General features: G+C 50.8%; 1 protein-coding gene and 2 pseudogenes across 3 annotated transcripts in view; 2 read left to right on the forward strand and 1 right to left on the reverse strand.

The window, feature by feature from the left end:
- Positions 1-21,813, reverse strand: part of GALNT18 (polypeptide N-acetylgalactosaminyltransferase 18) — a 360,452-nt gene that overhangs the window by 25,549 nt on the left and 313,090 nt on the right. For both annotated transcript variants that reach the window (XM_065881395.1, XM_065881396.1), the window contains one exon: positions 10,294-10,458. In XM_065881395.1, coding sequence (XP_065737467.1) covers positions 10,294-10,458 — 165 coding nt within the window. The remainder of the gene's footprint in view (positions 1-10,293; positions 10,459-21,813) is intronic.
- LOC136126416 (muskelin pseudogene) lies at positions 887-1,953 on the forward strand (annotated as a pseudogene). Its single transcript, XR_010656120.1, has one exon. The product of XR_010656120.1 is annotated as a muskelin pseudogene (transcript).
- Positions 1,956-2,709, forward strand: LOC136126417 (muskelin pseudogene; annotated as a pseudogene).

The raw sequence follows: 21,813 nt of genomic DNA on the forward strand, positions 1-21,813 counted from the left end.
TGTTCAAGCTTCCCAGTCTCTGGTCCTTTCTTGTTATAGCAGCATGGACGGACTAAGACCGGGAGGTTGTGAGGGTACCGGAGTGGTGCTGAGAGCAGGAGGCTGTTGCGGTGATCCCCCCTGAGAAGATGAGAGCTGGGCAAGCACATGAACGAGGAGGAGCCCAGGTGTATCTGGGGGAGCCTTGTGCCCCAGAGTGCAGTTCCTGCACCAGCAGAGGCCTGGTGTGCGCAGGGAACAGCACGGAGCGGGGGTGGGAGATGAGGTCCAAGAGGGGAGGGAGGGGCATCTTGTGCGAACGGACTTCGGCTGTTCACCTGGTGACAGAACAGGCCACTGCAGGGTCGGACTGACATGCTAACTGGGTCCCCCTGGCTGCTGTGTGGAACGCAGAGCCTGGGAGGAAGGAAGGAAGGAAGCAGGGCCACCTGTCAGCAGGCTCTGGTCCTCACACAAGTGGGCGGGGGCTGAATGCAGGGCCCCTGGCTGGCCCCGCCCTCGGTGGAGGGCACAGTGGCTTGGTTTATTAGTCCAGTCGTCTAAATGATTTGTGTAATACTTAAAACTATAGGATCTGGAAACACAATACTTTTAATTAAAGAATTTAAATAAGGGCAATTAAACCTGGCAGGAGGGATGCCACAGCACACAGAGAGCTTAACTGGAATGGAAACCAAGTTAAGTATGGAAACAGCATCAAAAGAAAATGGGCGGCGGTCGCTACGGTGCTGACAAGATGGCGGCTGGCGGGGCCCGAGTGCCGGCTTCTGCCCTGCGCGCTACGCAAGTGGAGCTCCTTCTCCTCCACCTACCTTCCTGAAACTTTCATGGGAATACTTATGTGAAGGCACTGTTCAGAAGGAAGATACTTGGGCGTAATGAACATTTTAGTGGATAAGCCAAATGACCAGCCTTCACAGTGGTCTAAAGAGAGCAACTACCCTGCCCAGTACTTGTTTCTGAAGCTTGAAAGGCCTGCGATAGTCCAGAATATCACATTTGGAAAATATGAGAAAACTCATGTCTGCAGTTTGAAGAAATTTAAAGTCTTTGGTGGAATGAATGAAGAAAACATGACAAAGCTATTGTCCAGTGGCTTAAAGAATGATTATAACAAAGAAACATTTACCTTGAAGCATAAAATTGATGAACAGGTGTTTCCTTGTTGATTCATTAAAATCGTTCCACTCTTATCGTGGGGACCCAGCTTTAACTTTAGCATCTGGTTATGTTGAACTTAGTGGCATTGATGATCCCGAGGTAGTACAACCCTGTCTCAACTGGTATAGTAAGTAGTACCGTGAACAGGAAGCTATTCGCCTTTGCCTAAAACACTTCAGACAACATAACTATACAGAGGCCTTTGAATCACTGCAAAAGAAAACCAAGATTGCCCTGGAACATCCCATGTTAACAGATCTGCACGATAAATTGGTACTGAAGGGTGATTTTGATGCGTGTGAAGAATTGATTGAAAAAGCTGTAAATGATGGCTTGTTCAATCAGTACATCAGTCAACAGGAATATAAGCCACGATGGAGTCAGATCATTCCCAAAAGTACCAAAGGTGATGGAGAAGATAACCGACCAGGAATGAGAGGAGGCCATCAGATGGTTATTGATGTTCAAACAGAGACTGTTTATTTGTTTGGTGGCTGGGATGGAACACAAGATCTTGCTGACTGCTGGACGTACAGTGTGAAAGAGAACCGATGGACATGTATCTCTAGAGACACAGAGAATGCTCCTAGTGCTAGATCATGTCATAACATGTGCATTGACATTCAACGAAGGCAAATCTACACACAGGGGCGTGATTCGGATTCCTCTGTGAAGAACAGCAAATCTCTGAAAAGTGATTTCTATCGTTATGACATTGACACAAACACATGGATGTTACTCAGTGAGGATACTGCTGATGGAGGACCGAAACTGGTGTTTGATCATCAGTTCCAATGGCAGGATTCATACAGAGAGCAACCATTGATCCAGAACTGGATGAAATACATGTCTTATCTGGACTCAGCAAAGACAAGGAGAAGAGGGAAGAGAATGTCAGAAATTCATTCTGGATTTATAACATTGTAAGGAATAGTTGGTCTTGTGTCTATAAGAATGATCAAGCTGCAAAGGATAATCCAAGTAAAAGTCTTCAGGAGAAAGAACCATGTCCAAGATTTGCCCATCAGCTTGTATACGATGAGTTACATACACAAGGTTCATTACTTATTTGGTGGGAATCCAGGAAAATCTTGGTCCCCAAAGATGAGATTAGATGACTACTGGTCACTGAAATCGTGTAGGCCTTCAAAAGATTACTTACTGAGGCATTGCAAGTACCTCATAAGAAAACACAGGTTTGAAGAGAACGCCCAGATGGATCCGCTTAGTGCTCTGAAATATCTACAAAATGATCTTTATATAACTGTGGATCATTCAGACCCAGAAGAGACAAAAGAGTTTCAGCTCCTAGCTTCAGCTCTGTTTAAATCTGGTTCAGATTTCACAGCTCTAGGCTTTTCCAATGTGGATCACACCTGTGCTCAAAGAACTCTGCTCTTTCACACCTTAGTAAATTTCTTTCCTGACAGCATGACTCCTCTTAAAGGCAACCTGGTGGACCTCATCACTGTGACTGAAGAGTACCTGGACAGAAATGGAGCACAGGAGTCTGCTTTCAGTGTTCTGGATTTCAGCTCTATTGACTGACCATTAGGCTGCAGTGATTGAGGACTGCACCAGAATTTTGAAGGGATCTTTGCTATCACAAATTTTAACCCTCTTCCTTCACACCTGACCTCAACCCCATAGTCCTGATCCCATTCCGAAATTAGGCTAATAAAGTGAAATCGGTATACTTTCCATTAAAAAAAAAAGGAAAGCTGAATGTATGGAATTAAGAAGGCTAATAATAATTCCGAGAGCTCGGTTCCCAGCCCCCAGCCTAGGTCCTTCTCCTTCCGAGCCTCTCTGGAGACTAGAAACGGCATCAGAGGTGGGATGAGCGGAAGCAGGGAACACAGGACTCTGCTCCCAGCCTTGTCTCTGGCGGCTCTCCCTGGCCGTGACCCTGGTAAGGGGCTGAGCCACCATGGGCTTCAGTCTTCTCATTTGCAAAAGGCACCGGAGCACCGTGGGGCACTCAGACAAGGAGCGCTGACTTATATGCCTGGCGGGCATGTGGAGCCGTGGTCCATGAGCGCCTTGGGCTGAGGCACTGAGGATCCGACCCCAGGTTACACAGCCATGCACCTCCTCTCTTCCTGTTACCCCAAGGTGTGTCTGTAGCAGCTAGAGGTAGGACCTCAAGCACCAGACCAACCTTCCTGGTTCCTCCTGGGGATGTGGGTTGGGTAAATGGATTAGACAGTCCCTGGAGGGCTTGTGATACCACAGATCACTGGGGCCCACCTTCTGACCCTATGGGTCTGCGATGGGGCCCAAGATGTGCCTTTTTAAGCTCCCGAGTATCTCAGCTGCTGGTGGTACTGGTCCAGGGATCACAGTCTGGGGACCACAAGCAAACCGTCACCCTCTCTGGGGAAAGGATGAGGCCTGGCTTGTCACTCGCACTCACCACCTTGAGGTAGAGGATATGAAGCAGCTGGGCTGAGCTCACGTTTGTAGTCACGGTGTTTATGAGGGGGCTGTGTGTGGACTGAATGAGACTCTGCTTATCTCAGAGCTCCCGTTCCACTTTCCGTTCTAGTTAATTTTCTACGGGCAAGTAGCCCAGTGGGTCTGTGGCTTTAAGCACAGTGGGCTCGGGAGTTCCCAGGTTAAGTAGTTAATGATTAGTAATCACATAATTCAAAGCATGGGTGGAATGTTAGTGCTAGTTAAAGAAACCCCGAGATTAAGTCTTTTTGTAGAGGAAAGTGGTCTTTCTGTATTATGAATATTCAACACTCTGTTCAAAAAGTGCTTTGGTGTTTGTCTTTCTTAAAGGAGACGCACCTGTGCCAGAGTGAGAGTCTGCCTGGGATTTGCTGTGAGGGCCATTGGACTGAAAATGGGGTAATGGCAATGTCAAGTGCAAAAGGAAAGGTGAAGGGGGGTATGGAGACAGCAGGATGGCTGGAGGGAGTTTGCTGAGGAAGCAGGAATCCAGCCAGTTCACACACACCTACAAGGTTTGGCAGGGAGACCGCAGCCCCAAATTCCCACTGCAGCAATCCATGGGCTCTGTAGAGGCAAAACAAAGGCTCCACAGCATGGTGGTTTAAAGTGTGGGCCCTAGAGGCAGAAGCCTGATTTGACCTTGGACAAATTACATAATCTCTCTGTGCCTCAGTTTCCTCAACTGTAGAATGGGGATGGTAAAGTACCTGACAGCAAGGTCATGAGGATTAAGTAATATTTATACAGCAGTTACAGTAGTGTGTGGCGCATAGTAAGCACTGTATAAAAGTTTGATAAATAAATTTAAAAATCTCACCCAGGCTTCCGTGGTGGCGCAGTGGTTGAGAGTTCGCCTGCCGATGCAGGGGACACGGTTTCGTGCCCCGGTCCGGGAAGATCCCACATGCCGCGGAGCGGCTGGGCCCGTGAGCCATGGCCGCTGAGCCTGCGCGTCCGGAGCCTGTGCTCCGCAACGGGATTGGCCACAACAGTGAGAGGCCCGCGTACCGCAAAAAAAAAAAAAAAAAAAATCTCACCCAGGTTTGAATAGTGAGGCACTTAGCTGTCACACCTGGTCCTGGCTCCTGGTCTAAAGTGCTGACTGCCGTAAACTAAAAATAACTAAGAAAATATTCAGGGCCTAAACAAGGCTTTGTCAGTCCTTCAAAACTGGATGATCCCACACTTGCCCCTTCGTGTGACATGGAAATGAAAAGCTGCTTTATTCCAGAGCGGTAAGGAAACACCCGATTACAGCCTTTTCTTCTCAGCACAAAAGGTTCTCGAAGTTGGACTTCCTGCCAGCGCCTGGGGGGTGGAGCAGGAGAAAGTCAAGGACTCCTCCTCCTTGCGTGCTGGGAAATTCTTTGGCAGAATCAGTGGTGCTCCCTGGGAAATGCCCTCTGCAAATAAGTTCTTCTTTGAGTGGGTTACTCATCTTGCATCAAATTACCAAATTAGATCCCACAAGTAAGAGCCAGTGGTCCCTGGCCAGGCAGGCTCAGCTCTGCCCTCAGCTCTCTTCCAGGCAGTCTCCTCATGCTCTTGAAAATCTCTTTTCTCCTGGCCTTAATGGTCACCTCTGCTGTTATCCTTGATGTTCTCCATTTGGAAAATGCATTAACGCTGAGCTGAGAACGAGGCAAGCATGGGGGTGGGATGGCAGGACCGCCCACCAGCGGGAACGCTGCCCCGTGTGCCCTTGGACTCCCGAATGGACCTTGCCAGTGTTTCCACCAAAGAACCCAGTGGCCAACGGGAGTGAGAGCACATGCCAGAGTCTGAGGCAGCGTGAAATACGGCCAGAACACCTCGACATTTCATCAAAGCCCCCTGTTTTAACAAATATTCATAGAAATTGCTACTCCCCTTCATACAGTATGCATAATTGTTTTTAGTAAAAATCATTTCCACCTTCCTCCCCCAAATCTGAAGCTATAGGAAGAGTAAACTGGAGTACCCCTCTTCACGCATGTCTGTGTATTGCGGCTGGGATGCACTACCACCTAAAAGTGTTCTTATAGGGATTTTCTAACTAAGCGGGGCCCTTTGACTATTATGTTCAAATGTCCTTGAAATACTCTAGTACAATTAGTTTTTTATCAGCATGCATGCATGCAAGGAAGAGTTATCAAGGGTAGGGTTTGTTCATCTTTGGGTCTCCCACAAACTTAGCTTGAGACCTGGCACACAGGGTATTTGTGTTAATATTTGTGAATTTTTAGAAAGGACTCCTTAATTTGCCCATGCTGAGCCTCTAACATGGGATGTTCTCCCTTTCTATGCCTGGGAACTATCCTACAATTTTCAAGATCCAGATCAAACATGCCTTGAACGTGAAGCCATCCCTGAGTTGTGCAGACAGAGCCCATCACCCTCGGCTACTGGAATACCGTACCCGCCTCATTTCAGCTCTCGTCATCCAGTTTTGCTATGTGTTTATACACCCACGAGCTCCTCCAGGGGCAGAGGCCGTGTCTGATTCATATCTGCATCCCTCCTGCCCAACCACCACGCTCAATAAATGCTTGATGAATGACGGAAGGAAAGAATGTTCATCATTGGAAAACTGCTCATCAGAGCCCTGTACATCAGCGTTGCTGAGAGATGTTTTCATCAAATGTGGTTTCTCAGTGTCAGTATCTGACGCTGTCCTGATTCATCCTGAAGCGTGGAAAATTCAGAAGAGCTTGCAGGGGTTAGAAGAAAGGCATTTTATTTGTTAAACAGAAAATCAGGCTATGAGATGGAACACCAAGATATGCAAATGTCCATCTTCTTTGTAGGAGAACCTGGGAGAATCACACTAGATTATTTTGCAATTAATTCAGCCTGAATGTCTGGAGTTTAAATGTAGCCCTCAGGAGAGTAAATAATGCAAAATGTGAAAGTGAAAAGGAGATTTGAAATGCACCAGTAAAATCTTTCAGCCCAATTTCTCCACCAGAACATTTTAGTTGGCAGGATCCCCCTGTAATTTGCAAAGATTAAACCTGTTGCAAGAAAATTAGCCCAAGCAATGACTTAAATCATTTAAGAGGCTCCCAGCTTCCTCTGGCCTCATCAACAGTAGCTCCTCACCAGTGAGGGCTTGGGGACAGATTCCAGGATGCTTGATAAACACTGGTCATTTTGCATTAAACAACAATTTCACATACACTAATTTTTAAATATCAAGTGAGAGCAGCTGCTCTGGGCTTGCAAATTAGGGATTTAAAAATATTATTTCCAAACAGGTCCCCTTGGTAGAAGGATCAGAGAGGTGACTGCCAGAGTGCCCCGAGAGTTTTAATTAGATATACGTATAAGTAGCTGAAAACTGCCCAGACCTCAGGGCTGCACATGCCAATGTGGCCTGCTTGGTTGGTCACTGTGTCCCTTCAAGCAGGAATCTGTCCGGCTGCCTGTTCAAGGCCATGCACTGAGATGAGTGAAGGAAGGAGCTGGATTTTGGAGGGATGTTCCTTTCTCTGCCCCAGTTGGGAACGGGCAGATGAGATGAGAGCCGGTTGGGGGCACCAAGGCCTCTGGATCTGGGCATGTGTGGGAAGGCCATCTGTCTACGAGGGCTGGAAAGGAGTCAGATGTGCCTGTATGCGGGGCTGGGATGTCAAAGCAGCCCGGGTTTGGATTCAAACTGCATGAAGCTGGGCACGGAGAGGCTGAGACCCCACAGACAGACCGAGCTCTCTTCCCCTGGTGAGGGGCAGCCTCGGACCCTGCCCTGAGAGGAGATCTTGGAGTCCAGAAGACCCCAGGGTCATGGAGGAGAAGGAGGAGGGAACAGCTAAACTTTCAAACTGCATCTGAGCCTCCCTGTAACTCTTCTACCTGCCCCTCCCCGCTTCTAGAATCTCTCTTCCCCATTCAGCTCCACAATCCCGGCCACTGGGGGCTGCCAAAACCCAGACCTAAACGCCCCAGTCCCCCACACACAGCCTCACCTCCCACAGGACCAGGTCCAGGTCCAGCTGCCCCTGCAGGCGCATCTCTGGCTGCGCCCCATGGGGTCCATGAGGATCCAGCCACACCCGACCCTCCGCCGCTGCCCGCACGTGGCCTGGGTTTGATGTCCGCAGCTCGCACCCGTGCCGTTGCCTCTCCCTGGAATGCCCCTCACTACTTCTATATGGAGCAAACTCCTAAGCCTTCTTCGAGGGCCAAGCTACGTACTCTCTGTTCTGGAAAGCCACCAGCCCTGCCCCAACCTGCTAGCCCCATCTTCCTGCACGGTGTCAGTCAGCTCCCAGGAGGAAGCTGAACTCAGGGCAGCAGGAGGTGGGGCTGACGGCAGCAGGTAGCAGCCTGAGGTGAGCCCCTCCAGATGGCACGGTCCCCGTCTCACCCGGCCAAGTCAGCCCACTCACCTCCGCGGGCCGAGGCACCCATTCCTCTCTCTGCTGCCTCCAGCCTGTGAGCCTGTTTTGCATCTAATCTGAGCCAGGAGGCAGCAGCCACTTTACCACCCAGCCCATGGCCAGCCTTCCTCCCTGACCACACACCTCCAGGGCTCCCTCTGCCTCGTAATCTAAAGGAGGACAGAGGGGAAATGTAGCCCTGCCCTGTGTCACTCTGGGCCAGAAGCCTGGCTGGGGAAAGTGACAAAGGCTTCTGCTGGGCACGGTCAGAACAGGTCACAGCTGGGGCATCTGGGCTCCACCAGGAGAGAGAGAGGTGGTAGGAAGAAGTGCTCCATATTCTAAGCCTCGGCCCTGCCCCTGACCTTCTTCCAGGGGCCACTTCCAACATCCTCCCACGATTAGCAGTAAAACAGAGAATCTGAAGTAGTTCAGAAATAATAATAATAAGCAGTGGGTATGTTATTTAACATCTTCGCGCCACAGTTTCCTCATCTATGAACTCGGGCTAATGGTCCGCATCTAATCACACACAGGTGTTGTGAGGATTAAATGAGCTGGTGTATGCCAGGCGCCTAGGAAGTACAGCACACGTTAAGCACAGTATGAACCTTAGCTAATTCTTCTTAGGGACAGACCTTTACAGTTTACAACACGTGTCAAAGGTCATATGGACAGGAAGGGGCAGGGCAGGAGTCCCCGGGCACCATTCTCTTTCATTGAACCCCACGCATTCTGCAGGCCCAGCCTGGACTCAGAGCTGCCACATGCATCCTCTACCCACCCTCAGATATGCTGTCATTGGCTCCCTGTGCTGCTTCCCAGCATCTGCTTTCCCGGGGTCCCAAAGTCCTAGTCTGGGCTCTCGCTCCTGCTTTCCAACGAGCCCCTAAATCTATGATGTGTGTTGAACTTGCTGCTCAGGGTTGACCTTCACCATCCACTTAGGACCCAACCGAGGGTCTCTCTCAGCCCTCAGGTTCCGCACCCCCAGACCACAGGTCAAAGGTGCCCCGTGCCCATAGAACTTGACGTAGCTGGGACCTCCCCTCACTGGCCCACCACTACAGGGGAGAGTCACTAGACATGAGGATTGGAATCAAGGTCAGGCCAACAGCACACCTCCACCCTGTGCCTGTCAGCCTCCTCTCAGGGCGGAAGCAGCTTGCTGGGAGGCTTGAGTCGGGGTCCCTGCCTCTTCGTTCCATGAATATAGACATTCTGTTCCCGACTTCCCCAGAAGCATCCACCTTGTGCAGCCCCCAGCAGTCCTGATGCCCTAAAACCCCATGGGCTCCATCACTTCCTGTTCTGAGTGCTTTCCCTGCACTACCTGGGAGGTGGGCGTCCCTATCTGTGGGCAGAAACTGATCCTTATTTAGCAGATTCCTTAGGGGCTGGAGGCCTCTGGGCCAAGGCACTGGTTTTCTTCAAAGCTGGGTCACTGTGGGCCATCTCCAGCTGGCATCTTGATCCTGGGGCATCATTATTTTTTTTTAATTAATTTATTTTTTTTGTGGTACACGGGCCTCTCACTGTTGTGGCCTATTCCGTTGCGGACCACAGGCTCTGGACGCGCAGGCTCAGGGGCCATGGCTCACGGGCCCAGCCGCTCTGCGGCATGTGGGATCCCCCCGGACCAGGGCACGAACCCGCGTCCCCTGCATCGGCAGGCGGACTCTCAACCACTGCGCCTCCAGGGAAGCCCCCAGAGCATCATTTTATAACTAGGCCAATGCAGAGCAGGAAGATAAATATGGCCCTCAGAATTGATGGAAAGTTAATAAAGGAATATTTCATGGTCACCAGTGTGTGGACTGCCCTTCACAAAATGGCTCCCAGACACTGCCCTTTGAGCAAACCTCATTCCCTACAGAATGAGAAGGAAGGCAGAGCGGCTCACAGACCAGAGACGACCCAGCACTGTCTATACCTGAGAGACTGGGGCTGCGCTTGTGAGAAGGGGCTTGTCAGAAGAAATGTGAGGTTTAAAGTCAGAGATCTGAGTTTAAAATCCCAGCCCTGCCCCTCACTGTGTGACTTCAGGCAGGGGACTCCCACCTCTGAGACTGTTTCCTTATATCTAAAAGTTAAATAAAATGCCACTAAAACAACAACAACAACAATAATAACCTCCCTCAGAGCCAGTATCAATGAGTCAATGAGCTAACGTATACCAAACACCTGGCACGTAGTAGGTGCTCACTAAACCCCGAGAACTGGTCCCTCTCCTCCTCCATCCCTGCTATTCCTCCCTGCCCCGGCCCCTTCCCCTGTTTCTCTATGCTGCTGCTTCTCCAGGTGGGGCTGCTACCTGAGAGAACTGCCAGTGGAGCTTCATCCTCTTGGCTTTGGCATAGCTGCATTCGATGAGCCGCGGCCGGCTGTTGACGTCCACCAGGCACCGGTTGTCATCGTCGTCCACCGTGGGGCTCAGGATGCCCACATGGATCTGCTGACTGCTCGTGTAGTACACGTTCTGGGGGCAGAGGGAGAACGAGGTCAAACGCTAACGACCAGAGAGATGGGGAGGGTTTGTAGGACATCTCCCCAGGCAGCTGGCAAAGAGACGACAATTCAGTGGCCTTCAAATGATTTTCCATTGCAACGGACAAGAAGAGACCCTTTTACATTATGATTCGATACAGTGTCTGGTCCGCACGTACAACTGAAACAAAATGTTCAAGAAATCAAACTTAGCCTTACTATATGCAGTGTACTCAATTTTCTATTCTATTCTTTCATTGAAAGACATTGGCCATAACCTTTTAACTTGATTTCACCACCCACAGTTTAAAAAAACACTGCCTGAATCCATTATTTGCAGGCTTGCTGGCTTCCCCCCCACCATAAGTATTTTGTATAAGATGCTGTGCTTGGCTGGTAGCTAAAGAGCAAAGGACGTGGGCCGCACCTTAGGGAGCTCAGAGTCTTCTGGCATGGTGGATATGTAATAGGTAATTTCCATCTGTCCTAAGACTGTATAGAGCAGGAGTTGGCAAACTTCTTCGTAAAGGGCCAGGTGGCAAATATTTGGGGTTTTGCAGTGTGTTGGGTGGTCCCCCAGACCACCCCCAGGTTCGATGATTCACTAGGACTCAGGAGACTCAGCGTTTGGTTGCACCATAGCTATGATTTATTACAGGAAAGGGTACACATCAAATCAGCAAAGGGAAAAGGCACGTAGGGCACAGTCTGGAGGAAACCAGGCACAAGCTTCCAACGGTCCTCTCCCAGCAGTCACAGAGAACGGCCCTTCACAAGCAGGAAGGAGTTGAGATAATGCTTGTGAAGGGTTATCTACCAGGGAAGCTCTTAGAGGCTCAGCACCCAGGCTTTTTATATACTGAAATCCCAGACTTCCAGAAGGAAGGCAGGTGTTAGCACAAACCATATTATTTGTATAATCAGCGTGGGCACAGTGAGCCACTCTTACCATCTGTGGGAATGGTGGGAACCTTCCTGCAATCCAAGTTCCAAGATGCCAACCAGGGGCCAACCAGGCCTTTCAAAGGAGAGCAGTCAGGCTGCTGTTTTAACCTTTTTTTTTTTTTTGCACAAAGGGCCAGACAGTCTGGACAATTAACTCTGCAGTTGTAGTGCAAACACAGCCATAGACAATACAAATGAATGACTTTGTTTACAAAGATCAGGGCTGGCTCTGGTCTAGAGGAAGGTCATGTGACCCTTGGCCTTCAAAGTTTTCAGTCACTTCCCCCAACCTCAGGCAGTGGTTCCCAACAAGGGCTCTGAGTGGGCAGTCACAGGGTCTGTGAGCTCTCATCCTCTACACTATAGTAAAGAAATTAACAGCCCCACCTACGATGAGGCCGCATGGGCAAACCAAGATACCACACTTCTCCGCTTTAGATTAGAATTCAGGGTAGGCCCTCTTGTTGTATTGATCTATACAAAAATTCTCACTGGTAAATATTTTTGATTAATTTCAAACGGTAAAAGGAAGTATTTTTTGCTTTAGTAAAAGAGGATGGTTGACAAGGACTTTAAAAGCATGGTACAGGGAATAAAATGGACTGTGTAGTGAGAAGGGCAGTGCCAGCGAGGAGGGTAAGTAAGGGTGGTTCTTCGGGGCGTATTCTCTCTGACCCTCAGAAGTCCAGGGGAGGGGTGGAGAGGCAGGCAGGATCACCCTTCAGACATAAGAAGAACTTCAGGCCAGTGTATCACTCAAGGCCCCAACAGGAAACAAATGGCACACTCAAGGTAGGGGGATCCAAGGAGGGTGTAGTAAAGGCCCAGTTCTCAATGGCGTGGGTATAGGGTAAGGGAGCCATGGGGATAGTATAGTTCCTTGGAATAATAACATGGAGCCGTTGCCACCACCAGGCCCAAAGGGATGAGAGGAGAGAGCTGGTACCAGAACCTGTAAGAGAAAAGTTACGTAGAGAGACTGAGAAGGGTTCAGAGAGGGAGACGTTTGGGGGTGATGGTGAGTGGTGGCTAATAAACACCCCAACATCACCCTCCCTTCCTCACTCCATTCTTCTGCTGGGTCGGCCCATTGGCAGAACCCAGATGGAAGTCAGACAACACAGGAGCCCATGGAAACATTCCATAAAGTCAGCTCTGCAAAGCAGAAGAAAAAGGATGGAAAGACAAATGGAAGACACTCACTACAGCTAGGATCTGCTCTCCAAGGTAAACTAACAAGTTATCAGGTTTGGTGAATCCACGGAAATGGACATCAAAACTACCAAGGTGGCTGATTCTTCCCCTAAAAGAGGTGAACTATCATAGTGACCAAAGTTCTGAGTGGAGGCCAAATGTAGAATGCCTGGCTTCAGTGTGGAAACATGACCAGAACACAGAGGCAAGGAGAACCTATTCATCGCCTAAATTGGGCTTCTCATCAGAATCCCGAGACTGTCCATTGTGTGACCTGGGTTTTTAGTTCACCACCAAGGAAACCTGATGACCTGCTGTGGCTTCCAGTTTATTGGCACTGAGGGAGAATTTGATGACTGGTAGGATTTTGGAAATTAAATAGATGCAGGTGGGCATCTCATCCATCCATCCCTCCATCCACCCATCCAACAAGTAATCGCTGTTGGGTCCTGAGGGTGAGAAAACCATGGTTCCCTGTCCTGGATGATCCAACAGCCAAGTTGGGGAAACTAACATATCAGGAAATAATGGTCCTAATCACACTGATATGGGAACTGTCTCTGCTTCCTCCACTCACATACCCCGACTCTTGCTACTTTGAAAATAGATATAAAAACTCACCACCTCCAGAAAGCCCTCCCTCAATGTGCAAAAGCATGGGCCTGCCACCTGAGCCTCTCTGCAAAGATGCACAGCTGTTTATGTCCTTGGGTTGAATGCACCATGCTCTCTCCTCAGGACGGTATAGCTCTTAGGCACCTGGCAGGCCAGGACCCGGATCTCCTGAAGCTCCAGAGTGTGGGCTGCCAGACAAGGACAGCCAGGAAGCCGGTCACTGCCACCCCTTCCTTCATCCCTGTCATCAGGGCCTGCCTCTCACCTCCAGGGCGGGCTCCACAGACACAAGCGGCTGCCTAGGTAATAGCTGAAATCAGTTTTATCCACTTAGCTGTTCTGAAATGCTTCGAGGAGATGCTCTGAGAGACATGTGTGCACTTACTTACTACCTAGTACACCTGTCATCAGAGCTGTTTATTGTTCCAGAGTCTGGGAAAATCATAATAAGGACAGACAGTTGTCTGTTATTTAAAAGGCAAACAACAGAGCGCATCTTGAGTGGGGTAACCATGAAGCTGGTCAGATCACAGGGAGGTTCAGCAAAGAGGATTCTCTTAAGCTGTCACCTGGACAACTCCGAAGCCCAGCCAGCAGTGGACTGAATCAGTAAGTGGCCTGAACACAAAAGAGGGAAACAGTTTTGTACAAGACACCCCACTTTTAGTGCCTGCAGGCCCGGCAGGCCCAGCTATGTTTTCTGAGCAACAGGGAAGCTGGAGGTTTAATAAGAAATGACTTAGAACTGTGGTTCACCATGGCGGGTGGCGGGGAGGGGGGGGCTGGCTTTGCCAACCAGACGATATTGGGCAATGTCTGGAGACATTTCTGGTTGACATGATGGGGGTGAGAAAGGCTGCTATGGGCACCCAGTGGGTAGAGACCAGGGATGCTGTTCCACATCCTACAATGCACAGACAGCCTCCACAGCAAAGAATTATCCAGCCCCAGATGTCAGGAGTGCTGCCACGCTTTAGCCCAGTGAATCCTAATAGCCCTATGAGGCAGTTGTTACCATCATCCCCATCTTGTGGATGAGGAAACTGAGGCATGGAGATGTTAAGAACTTGTCCAAAGTCACACAGTTGGAGAACAGTGGTTGAGATTTAAACCGAGGCAGTTTGACACCAGAGCTGCACCTGTAACCTCGCACCTCACTCGCCTACCTCCCTCCGGTCACTCCAGCTCCAGGAACCAGGCTGGAGGGGGACAGGCTGGCTTAGAAGCTTCCACTGTGATCCCTTCGAGCCAGGAGGGGGCCTGGACTAAGGGAGCAGCCGAGGGCTGGAGGCTCCTTGACTAAAAGGCCTAGAATACAAGATGCTACGAAGTGCTAAGACGGCGACAGCCCTGCTGTAACTCACGTCAGAGGTGGAGGGCGAGCGGTCATCCTGTATGTGGATGTTTCACAACCGCCCCCCAGCCTCCCGGGGCATAGAAATGACATCCCTGACCCCTCGGCTCCTTCTCAGCCGCAGGTGAGTACTTCAGCTCACCACTCAGCCCATACAGCTCAGCAGGGCTACAAACCCAATCTGATGCTTGAAAGAGAAAAATCACCAACAAGGGAAAAGGACAAACACATGGGGATCTCGGGTCTCATGCCAGGGGCCTTTTCCTCTCCCTCAGGCCGGGGTCAGGAGTAAGGAGTAATAGCTGAGCTGGACAGCCAGCCAGGGAGCCTGGAGTGCCCCCAGGTACACACTCCTGTCTTCAGGGCCACAGAACGAAGGCCAGGCAAAGACCCCCAGGGCTGCAGGTTCGGCTTGCTCTGTTACCTCATTTCCCAGACGAGCGAGGGCCCCCACCCTCTAGGCTGCGGGTGGGCGCCCTGCCAGGTGTGCTCAGCATCCCTTCTCTACCTGGCAGGCTTGGAGGTGGGACCTGCCCCTGTCAGAGACTGAGTACAGCCTTCTACAAGCTCTAGCCCTCACTGTATGAAATATCACCTCCCTGCCAGAAACGGCTGCTGCGGGGAGAAACACCTCAGGAAGAGAAGGGTGGGAAGAAAACCAACATAGTTTTGTACACCTGTATGCCCAGGTACCTTCCACACCTGCGGTCACCTTCAGCCGTAAGGATGAGGAAACCGAGGCTAAGAAAGTTTTGAAGACCTGGCTAGGTGCACAGGCAGATGGCTGCTCTCTCCCCTCCCTGACTAGGGGGAGTTTCCAGGGAAGGCTGAGATCTTGGCAGTTCAGGGCCTTCATCCCACTCCCCGGGTGGAGCAGCTCAGATGGGCCTCCCCTCAGCCTGGGCTGGAGCCGGGGCACCACCTCCCCGAGTCCCAGCCCTCGACTCAGACACAGGAGTGAGGCTCCCCAAGGGCCTCGTCCCTCGGAACCAGCAAGGGAACTGCCAGGTCATTTCCACCAGATTGTTCACCCTGAGCCCCGCAGACTCCAAGAAGGGGTCTCATGGGCTCCTGAGTCAGGTGTGGGAGGACAGCCTGGTGGGTGGGGTTCTAGGGCCCCTCTCCCAGCCCAACCTGGGCTTTCTTTCTTTTATTTGGTTTTCACATAACATTCGACTTGAACAAAATGTTATGAAGAATTCACAAAAAAAGTTTGAAAACCACTGCTGTCAACCATGAGGCCTTCACTCAGGAGGAGGACACTAATGCCTAGTAAATCTTCATCAGCTTAAACGCCACCAACTGGAATTTGTGAACATTTGGTGAATAGCTTTAACTTCCTTTCTACAACCGCCTCCAGGCCCCTAGTCCCTTGCATTCTATCATATGGCCAATTTACATATGTTCCAATCATCCAATCTCCTCTTCTGTCCAGACTCGCCTACCTACTTCACCATACCTTAGCTGCTATGGAAATTCTGGAGCCCTCCCCAGGGAATCATAGGATGGGCAGGGGGAGGGGTGGTGGTGGAGAGGGCCTCCCAGCAAATCAGGAACGTGGAGCTAAATGGGGTTGTTAGATTACTTAATAATACATTTTCAAGGTACAACATAAGTACCGGCTCTCTTCCAAACAATGGCATGTGGATTTTGAGCGGCTTTATTCCTTCCATTAAGCGATGTTTCCTCGGCAACACTGCTGGCCTATTGAGTAAGTGCCCTTGAAAAATGAGGTATCTTGGAGACAGAGACACTCTCTCGTCAGGAGATGGGGCGGCAGTGGTGGTATTTGGCTAAAACCTTCCTTAGCCTGGTGAGTGGTGAGGGGTTGGAAGGGGGAGAGCCATAGGCGGACACTCTTTACAAGAGGTTCAGAAACAGGGAGAAAACAACTCTATTCTCAGGGTGCTTTCATGGGAAAAGTGACCCAGGGCAAAGTGGGGTCCTTGCAGTCATTTCTTTGGATACTTAGAGGGGATCTGTACCCTGGAGGACGGTTGTAGCCCAACCAAGAATTAAGAGCCCAGCTCTCTGTGGGGTTGGGGGTCACACCAGAGGAGTGACAGTCTAGGGGTTGAAAATTACACATAATAGGGTGACTACAAAGTATCAGAATGGGGGGGCAAAGATCATTGAAAGGAGAACCAACCTGTGGCCTGAAGGGTGGGCTTCCTGGAGGAGGGGGTGTGCACTGGGAGAGTAGAAAGACCCGTGAGCAAATGAAACGGGGGAGGATAGAGGCGTGAAAAGGACACAGCCCTAAATGCGATCAAACTCAGGCGGTGCTTGCCACCTGGGCTGCATATTTGAATCACCTGGGGAGCTTTAAAAACTATAAATCACAGTCTTAGGGGTAAGGCCTAGGCTTGGGGCTTTAGGCCAGGTGATTCCAGTGTGCAACCAAGGTGGAAAAGTAGGTGTATTGAGGGGACTCTGGCAGCCTAGGGAGGAAACACAGGGACAGAACCTGGATTCCAAACCTCCTTCTCATTGTGGGGGGTAAGCAGGATCTATCTTCAGGGCATTGTTTGTAAAACTCTGAGGAGGGTGGTGAGAGGTTGGGATGCACCACTGTTTAGGACAACAGTTTCCAAGTGTGGTCCCAGCATCATCTGGGAACTTGTTAGAAAAGCACATTTTGGAGCCCAGTCTCAAACCTGCTGAAACAGAAACTCTGAGAGTAGGATTCAGGAATCTATTTTTTCACAAGTCCTCCAATTAAGTCTGATATACGTGAACATTTGAGAACTGCTGGTCTAGGAAAAGGGTGGTCTGGTGGGCTTCTAAGTCAAGTCTCCACCCTCACTGCCTAGCTGAGAGCCACTCAGTTTCCTGACCTGTAGAATGCAGTTGTGAGGGTTAAAATGCTCATCAAGGCTCTAGTCTGGCCACAGGCACTGCAGGGCAGGAACAGGCAGGCAGGGATGGAGGGCGAGAAGAGACCCAGTGCGTGTGTATGGGGTGCTGCTGGTCCAGCTTCCCTGCCTCAGTGCCCCTCATCTCTGGGCTCCCCTCCCTGATTCTGCCTGGCCAGTAGGCCTGCGGGTAAGGATTCACGGAAACAGCAGGCAGGGTGTGGGCATGGCGGGGCGGGGCAGAGAAGGAGCAGAGCCTTGCTTTCTTAAATTTCAATTTTGCGTGGTGATTGTGACATCCGCATTGTGTGCTAGAAATGGTCCTTGTCCTCTTTACCAAGTATGAGCTTCTGGCCCCGCTGCAGACAGGGCGGGCTGATTTAAGGGTTTGGTTACTGGTCATTAACCCCTCGACACAGAGGTTACCGTGCTGAGGGCTGCAGGGCACTGATGCTAAATCAGGAACGATGGGGAGTCATTTCCAAAATGATCTTATGTTCACTAACCACAGGACCAGGTACTTATAGGCAATGGAAACATTTGTAAACATTCGTAACTGTGGAAAGCAAGGTCCCTAGCTCAGAAACCCCCTCCCCTTGTGAGCCCATTTCCCTGGGGAGGGGCAACAGGTGAGGCTAAACACACAAAACCCCCAGGTTTGTAACTGGCACTCAGCCCCTAGACAGCAGTCCACTCAGTTTAATTCAGCAAACACTCCTTGGTGCCGTCTAGGGTGTGGGCCTGAGCGGGCACTGGGGAGCAGAGAGGGACCAGGCAGGGCCTCCCTTGGGAGCTCTCAGCCTGGAGGGGAGACAGCCATGCTGAACAGGGCAGAGAGAATAGCCTCCTGGCCAGGCTTAGCACAGACCAGGAGCAGGCAAAGAGCTGGGGGCCAGAGCTGGAGTGATGAACGCTACCCGGAGCTGGTCTGTGGGTGATGAGTTTTGAGAACAGCTTAAGAAGAGAGCAGTTTGTCCGGATAACTGACCAGGACAAGGGACCTCTGGCAGAGGGAACAGGGTAAGCAAAGTCACAGAGGCTCGGCACTGCATTGCCATTTGGGAAAAGAGAGTGCCGATGTGGGGTGGCGAGGTGAGGCTGGGGAAGCAGCTTGGGGGCTGCAGAGTTTGGACAGCACCCTGCAGGCTGTGGGGAGCTGTGACTTCAGATTAATGGGCCCTCCACCTGCTAGCCCATCTGAGGGATTCTCAGAGTCTTCTGAGACATTCAACATTCAAGGGGCTTGGAAGTGAGCTGGGATTAGAGGCGACTCAGGCCGCTCGGCAGGCCTGTCTGGAAGAGTTCAGTTGTAAGCCTGCAGGGAAGCTGGGAGAAGAGTAGAGCTTTGGACTGAGGTGTGGTCTCTGAACATAAGACCGAACAGAAAAGGCTAAGCTAGGTCCTCCCACTCTGCGCCTGAACCAGGCAGTGGCAGAAGCAGTGTGGGCACTGTTGCCAGGCTCAGAAAGTCTGCCTTCGATTCCCAGCTGTCTGTTTTCCTGTTTCATTCCAGACTTTGTGCCTGCAGCACAGGTGTCACCTCTGTACCACTACCTACGGGGCTGTGTACAGCCCAGCCAGCCCCGTCGGCAATCCTAATCCCCCACCTTGCGCTCTTTGCTCTTTCTGTGTTTGCTGGTATCTCCTGGGCCCAGTGTGTCCTTGAGAGCCCCTCGGCTTCAGGAGAGAGCCAGGTGACAGGGGTCACCCTGGGCTTCTTCTGCCTGGAAACCAGTGAGAAACCAGAGACGAACTAGAAAAGATGGCTGCAGGACTCTTGATGCTGAGAGTTTTATCTGCTTTCTTGTAATAGCACCTTGCCTCACCCCGGTCAGCGGGGTAGGCCTGAATCACAGGCTGGCCAATCAGAGTAACCCATTGCCTTGGCCCAGAGTTGGTTTCAGGACAGGCATAGGACCCAGTCTGGGCCAATAAAAGTCCCCCCTGGATTTGTAGGGTCAAGCTGGACGGCTCTAAGTCCAGAGTTACCTGCTGCCTTTTTTCCTGAGGTAAATTACAGAAGCCCCTTCCCCTGTTAGTATAGGAGAGACAAAGTTTACACATAAAAGGAACCAGAGTCAAATGGTGGTGAGTGTGTGTGTGTGTGTGTGTGTGTGTGTGTGTGTGTGTGTGTGAAAGAGAGAGAGAGAGAGAGAGAGAAACGAAAGTGTCATTGAAGCCCCTGGATCCAGCCCTGCCTGAAGCCAGAACAGACATGAATTTGTCAGTTACATGAGATAATAAACTTTCTTTTGCATTTAAGTTGGATTGAGTTGCATTTCTGTCACTTGCAACCAAGAGTCTTGGCTAATACGGAAGATACAGGAGACCTTTCCAGATTACCAAAGGGGATGAGGCAAAAGGATCATGGAGTCATATAGCCCAGCGGTCCTTAGGGACAGGGTGAATGTAGATATCATGTGTGTATAAGGTTTATTCTTTCTTATAATAAAGCAAGTTATTTGTTTTAATAATAAAGTACTGAAGTTTGTGAATGTCTGACTTTTTTTTTTTTACAAGATAAGGAAGTATCTCACTCGTTTGCATGCCAGTATGCTTTCTTCAGGGGGTGAGAAGCTAGTGAGCCTGGAGGTTCACACAGCCCTAGTAAGTCCCTGGGAGTGGGCTGAGTATCTGAACATTATCAATCATGTGGGTATAAGTGGAGGAGTTGAGAGCTGCAGAGGGAGCTCAAGTTAAGGGGAAGTAAGGTCAGCATTGGTCCAGGATGAGACAATGAACAGGTGCCCCGGACTGGGGTTGCTGGCTGAGCCCCTCATTTTCTGCAGCCTCTGGTGTCTGTCCTGAGGGAGCAGTGCTTGTCAACCGCCCCGGCCTGGACCTTAGCCTCGCATCCAGGTTCTCCCGCTGCCGGTCCTCCCTCATTCCCCCTGCTCTCAACCTGCACCCCACACCTGACACAGATGCCTGCCTGGGGAGCTCTCTCCAGCAGAGCCTTCTGACATGGATGGAGGCTGCAGATGAAGGCGACTTCAGGCAGAAACAGGCTGCCGAGGGCCGGGGCACAGAGGAGGCCCCATTAATAGCGATGGCCAGTGTGGCGGGTCAGGCCCCGGAGGCTGCAGACCTGGGCTTGTCACGGAGAGGAAGGATGCGCATGGGATGTGTGCTGCTATCAGAACAAGGCGGGAGGGGGCAGAGCCAGGGACTGGGGCTGGCAGCTGTGAAGAGGCAGGACTGAGCCTGCAATGTCTAACAATGACCCATCTCCTCTGAGAATAGGGCTGGGCACCCAGTAGTCTGTATTCTGTGACTCTACCACCTGCCCATTGGCGAGAATAGGGCTGTTAAGGGGCCGAGAAGGCTCCCTCCTCCCAGGAATTTAAAACATGAAACGGAGAGACACAGAGATGAGGCAGTACTATAGCTAAGACACATTTAGGGCAACTCTCTAGAGAAGATCTGTGAACCTGTACTGCTGAGAGCTGCCCTGTTCCTGCCTTTCCCCAGGCAACCCTCCCTTCGAGTCTATAAATGAATCACCCCAGGGTTGCTCTAATAGCACCAACCCTTTGTTTTTAGCTTAAACTACCTGTATTTATTTTAGTTGTTGTTGACGGTTGTTACTCCTTCCCATCAAGTCCAATTGTCCAAGTACAAATACAGCTCTCTTGTCCATCTGTACATTCTCCATCTTCAAGAAAGCTCACACACCTGCTGTTTGACTGCTGGCCCCACGCATGCGCTGCTCAAAACTCTTTATAGCTGTGTCTGCTCATCTACCACCACCTCCATCTACTCACTGATGAACGGCTAAGATGGAGCGCATCACGTGCGCCTAGGAAAATGTGCCCTGACATTCCTCTTCTCAAAATACAACGTCTGCCGACTCTGCATCTGCCTGCGACAGTCAATGCACGCTCCTTGACGCCTCTAACAGATTGATTCCCTGCCCTGTCCCGTGAGGCCGCTCCTGTGCTTCCCTCCAGACTGAGCTCTGACACATCCCTGCATCATTACTGTCAGCCCTGGCCACGTGTCCTTAACCAATGGAACATCAGTAGGAGAGGCGCGTGTCATTTCCAATCAGAAGCTTTAAGAGCAATCGTGACGTCTGCCATGTCTCTCTTTGCTCTCTGCCAGCGGACCGGTAGCGTCCCAGAGGGGAGCTTCTCCTTTGGTCCCAGAAAAGGTGAAGTGACACAGAGCTGCAGCTGAGCCGCAATGACCATGTGGCACGAACAAGAAATCAGCAGTCCTTGGTTTAAGCCCCTGAGATGTGCACATCGGCCTAAGCTGAATGACAAAGAAATCGACTCTCGATGAGCGGGTGTGTGCCAAACCCTAGAACGTGGGGCCAGAAAGTGGGTGGTGAGGAACCATCCCTGGAGGCTGGAAAGATGGTGATCTCTTTTATGCAGCG

Source organism: Phocoena phocoena, chromosome 8 (genome assembly GCF_963924675.1).
Source record: "Phocoena phocoena chromosome 8, mPhoPho1.1, whole genome shotgun sequence".
Taxonomy (NCBI): Eukaryota; Metazoa; Chordata; class Mammalia; order Artiodactyla; family Phocoenidae; genus Phocoena; species Phocoena phocoena.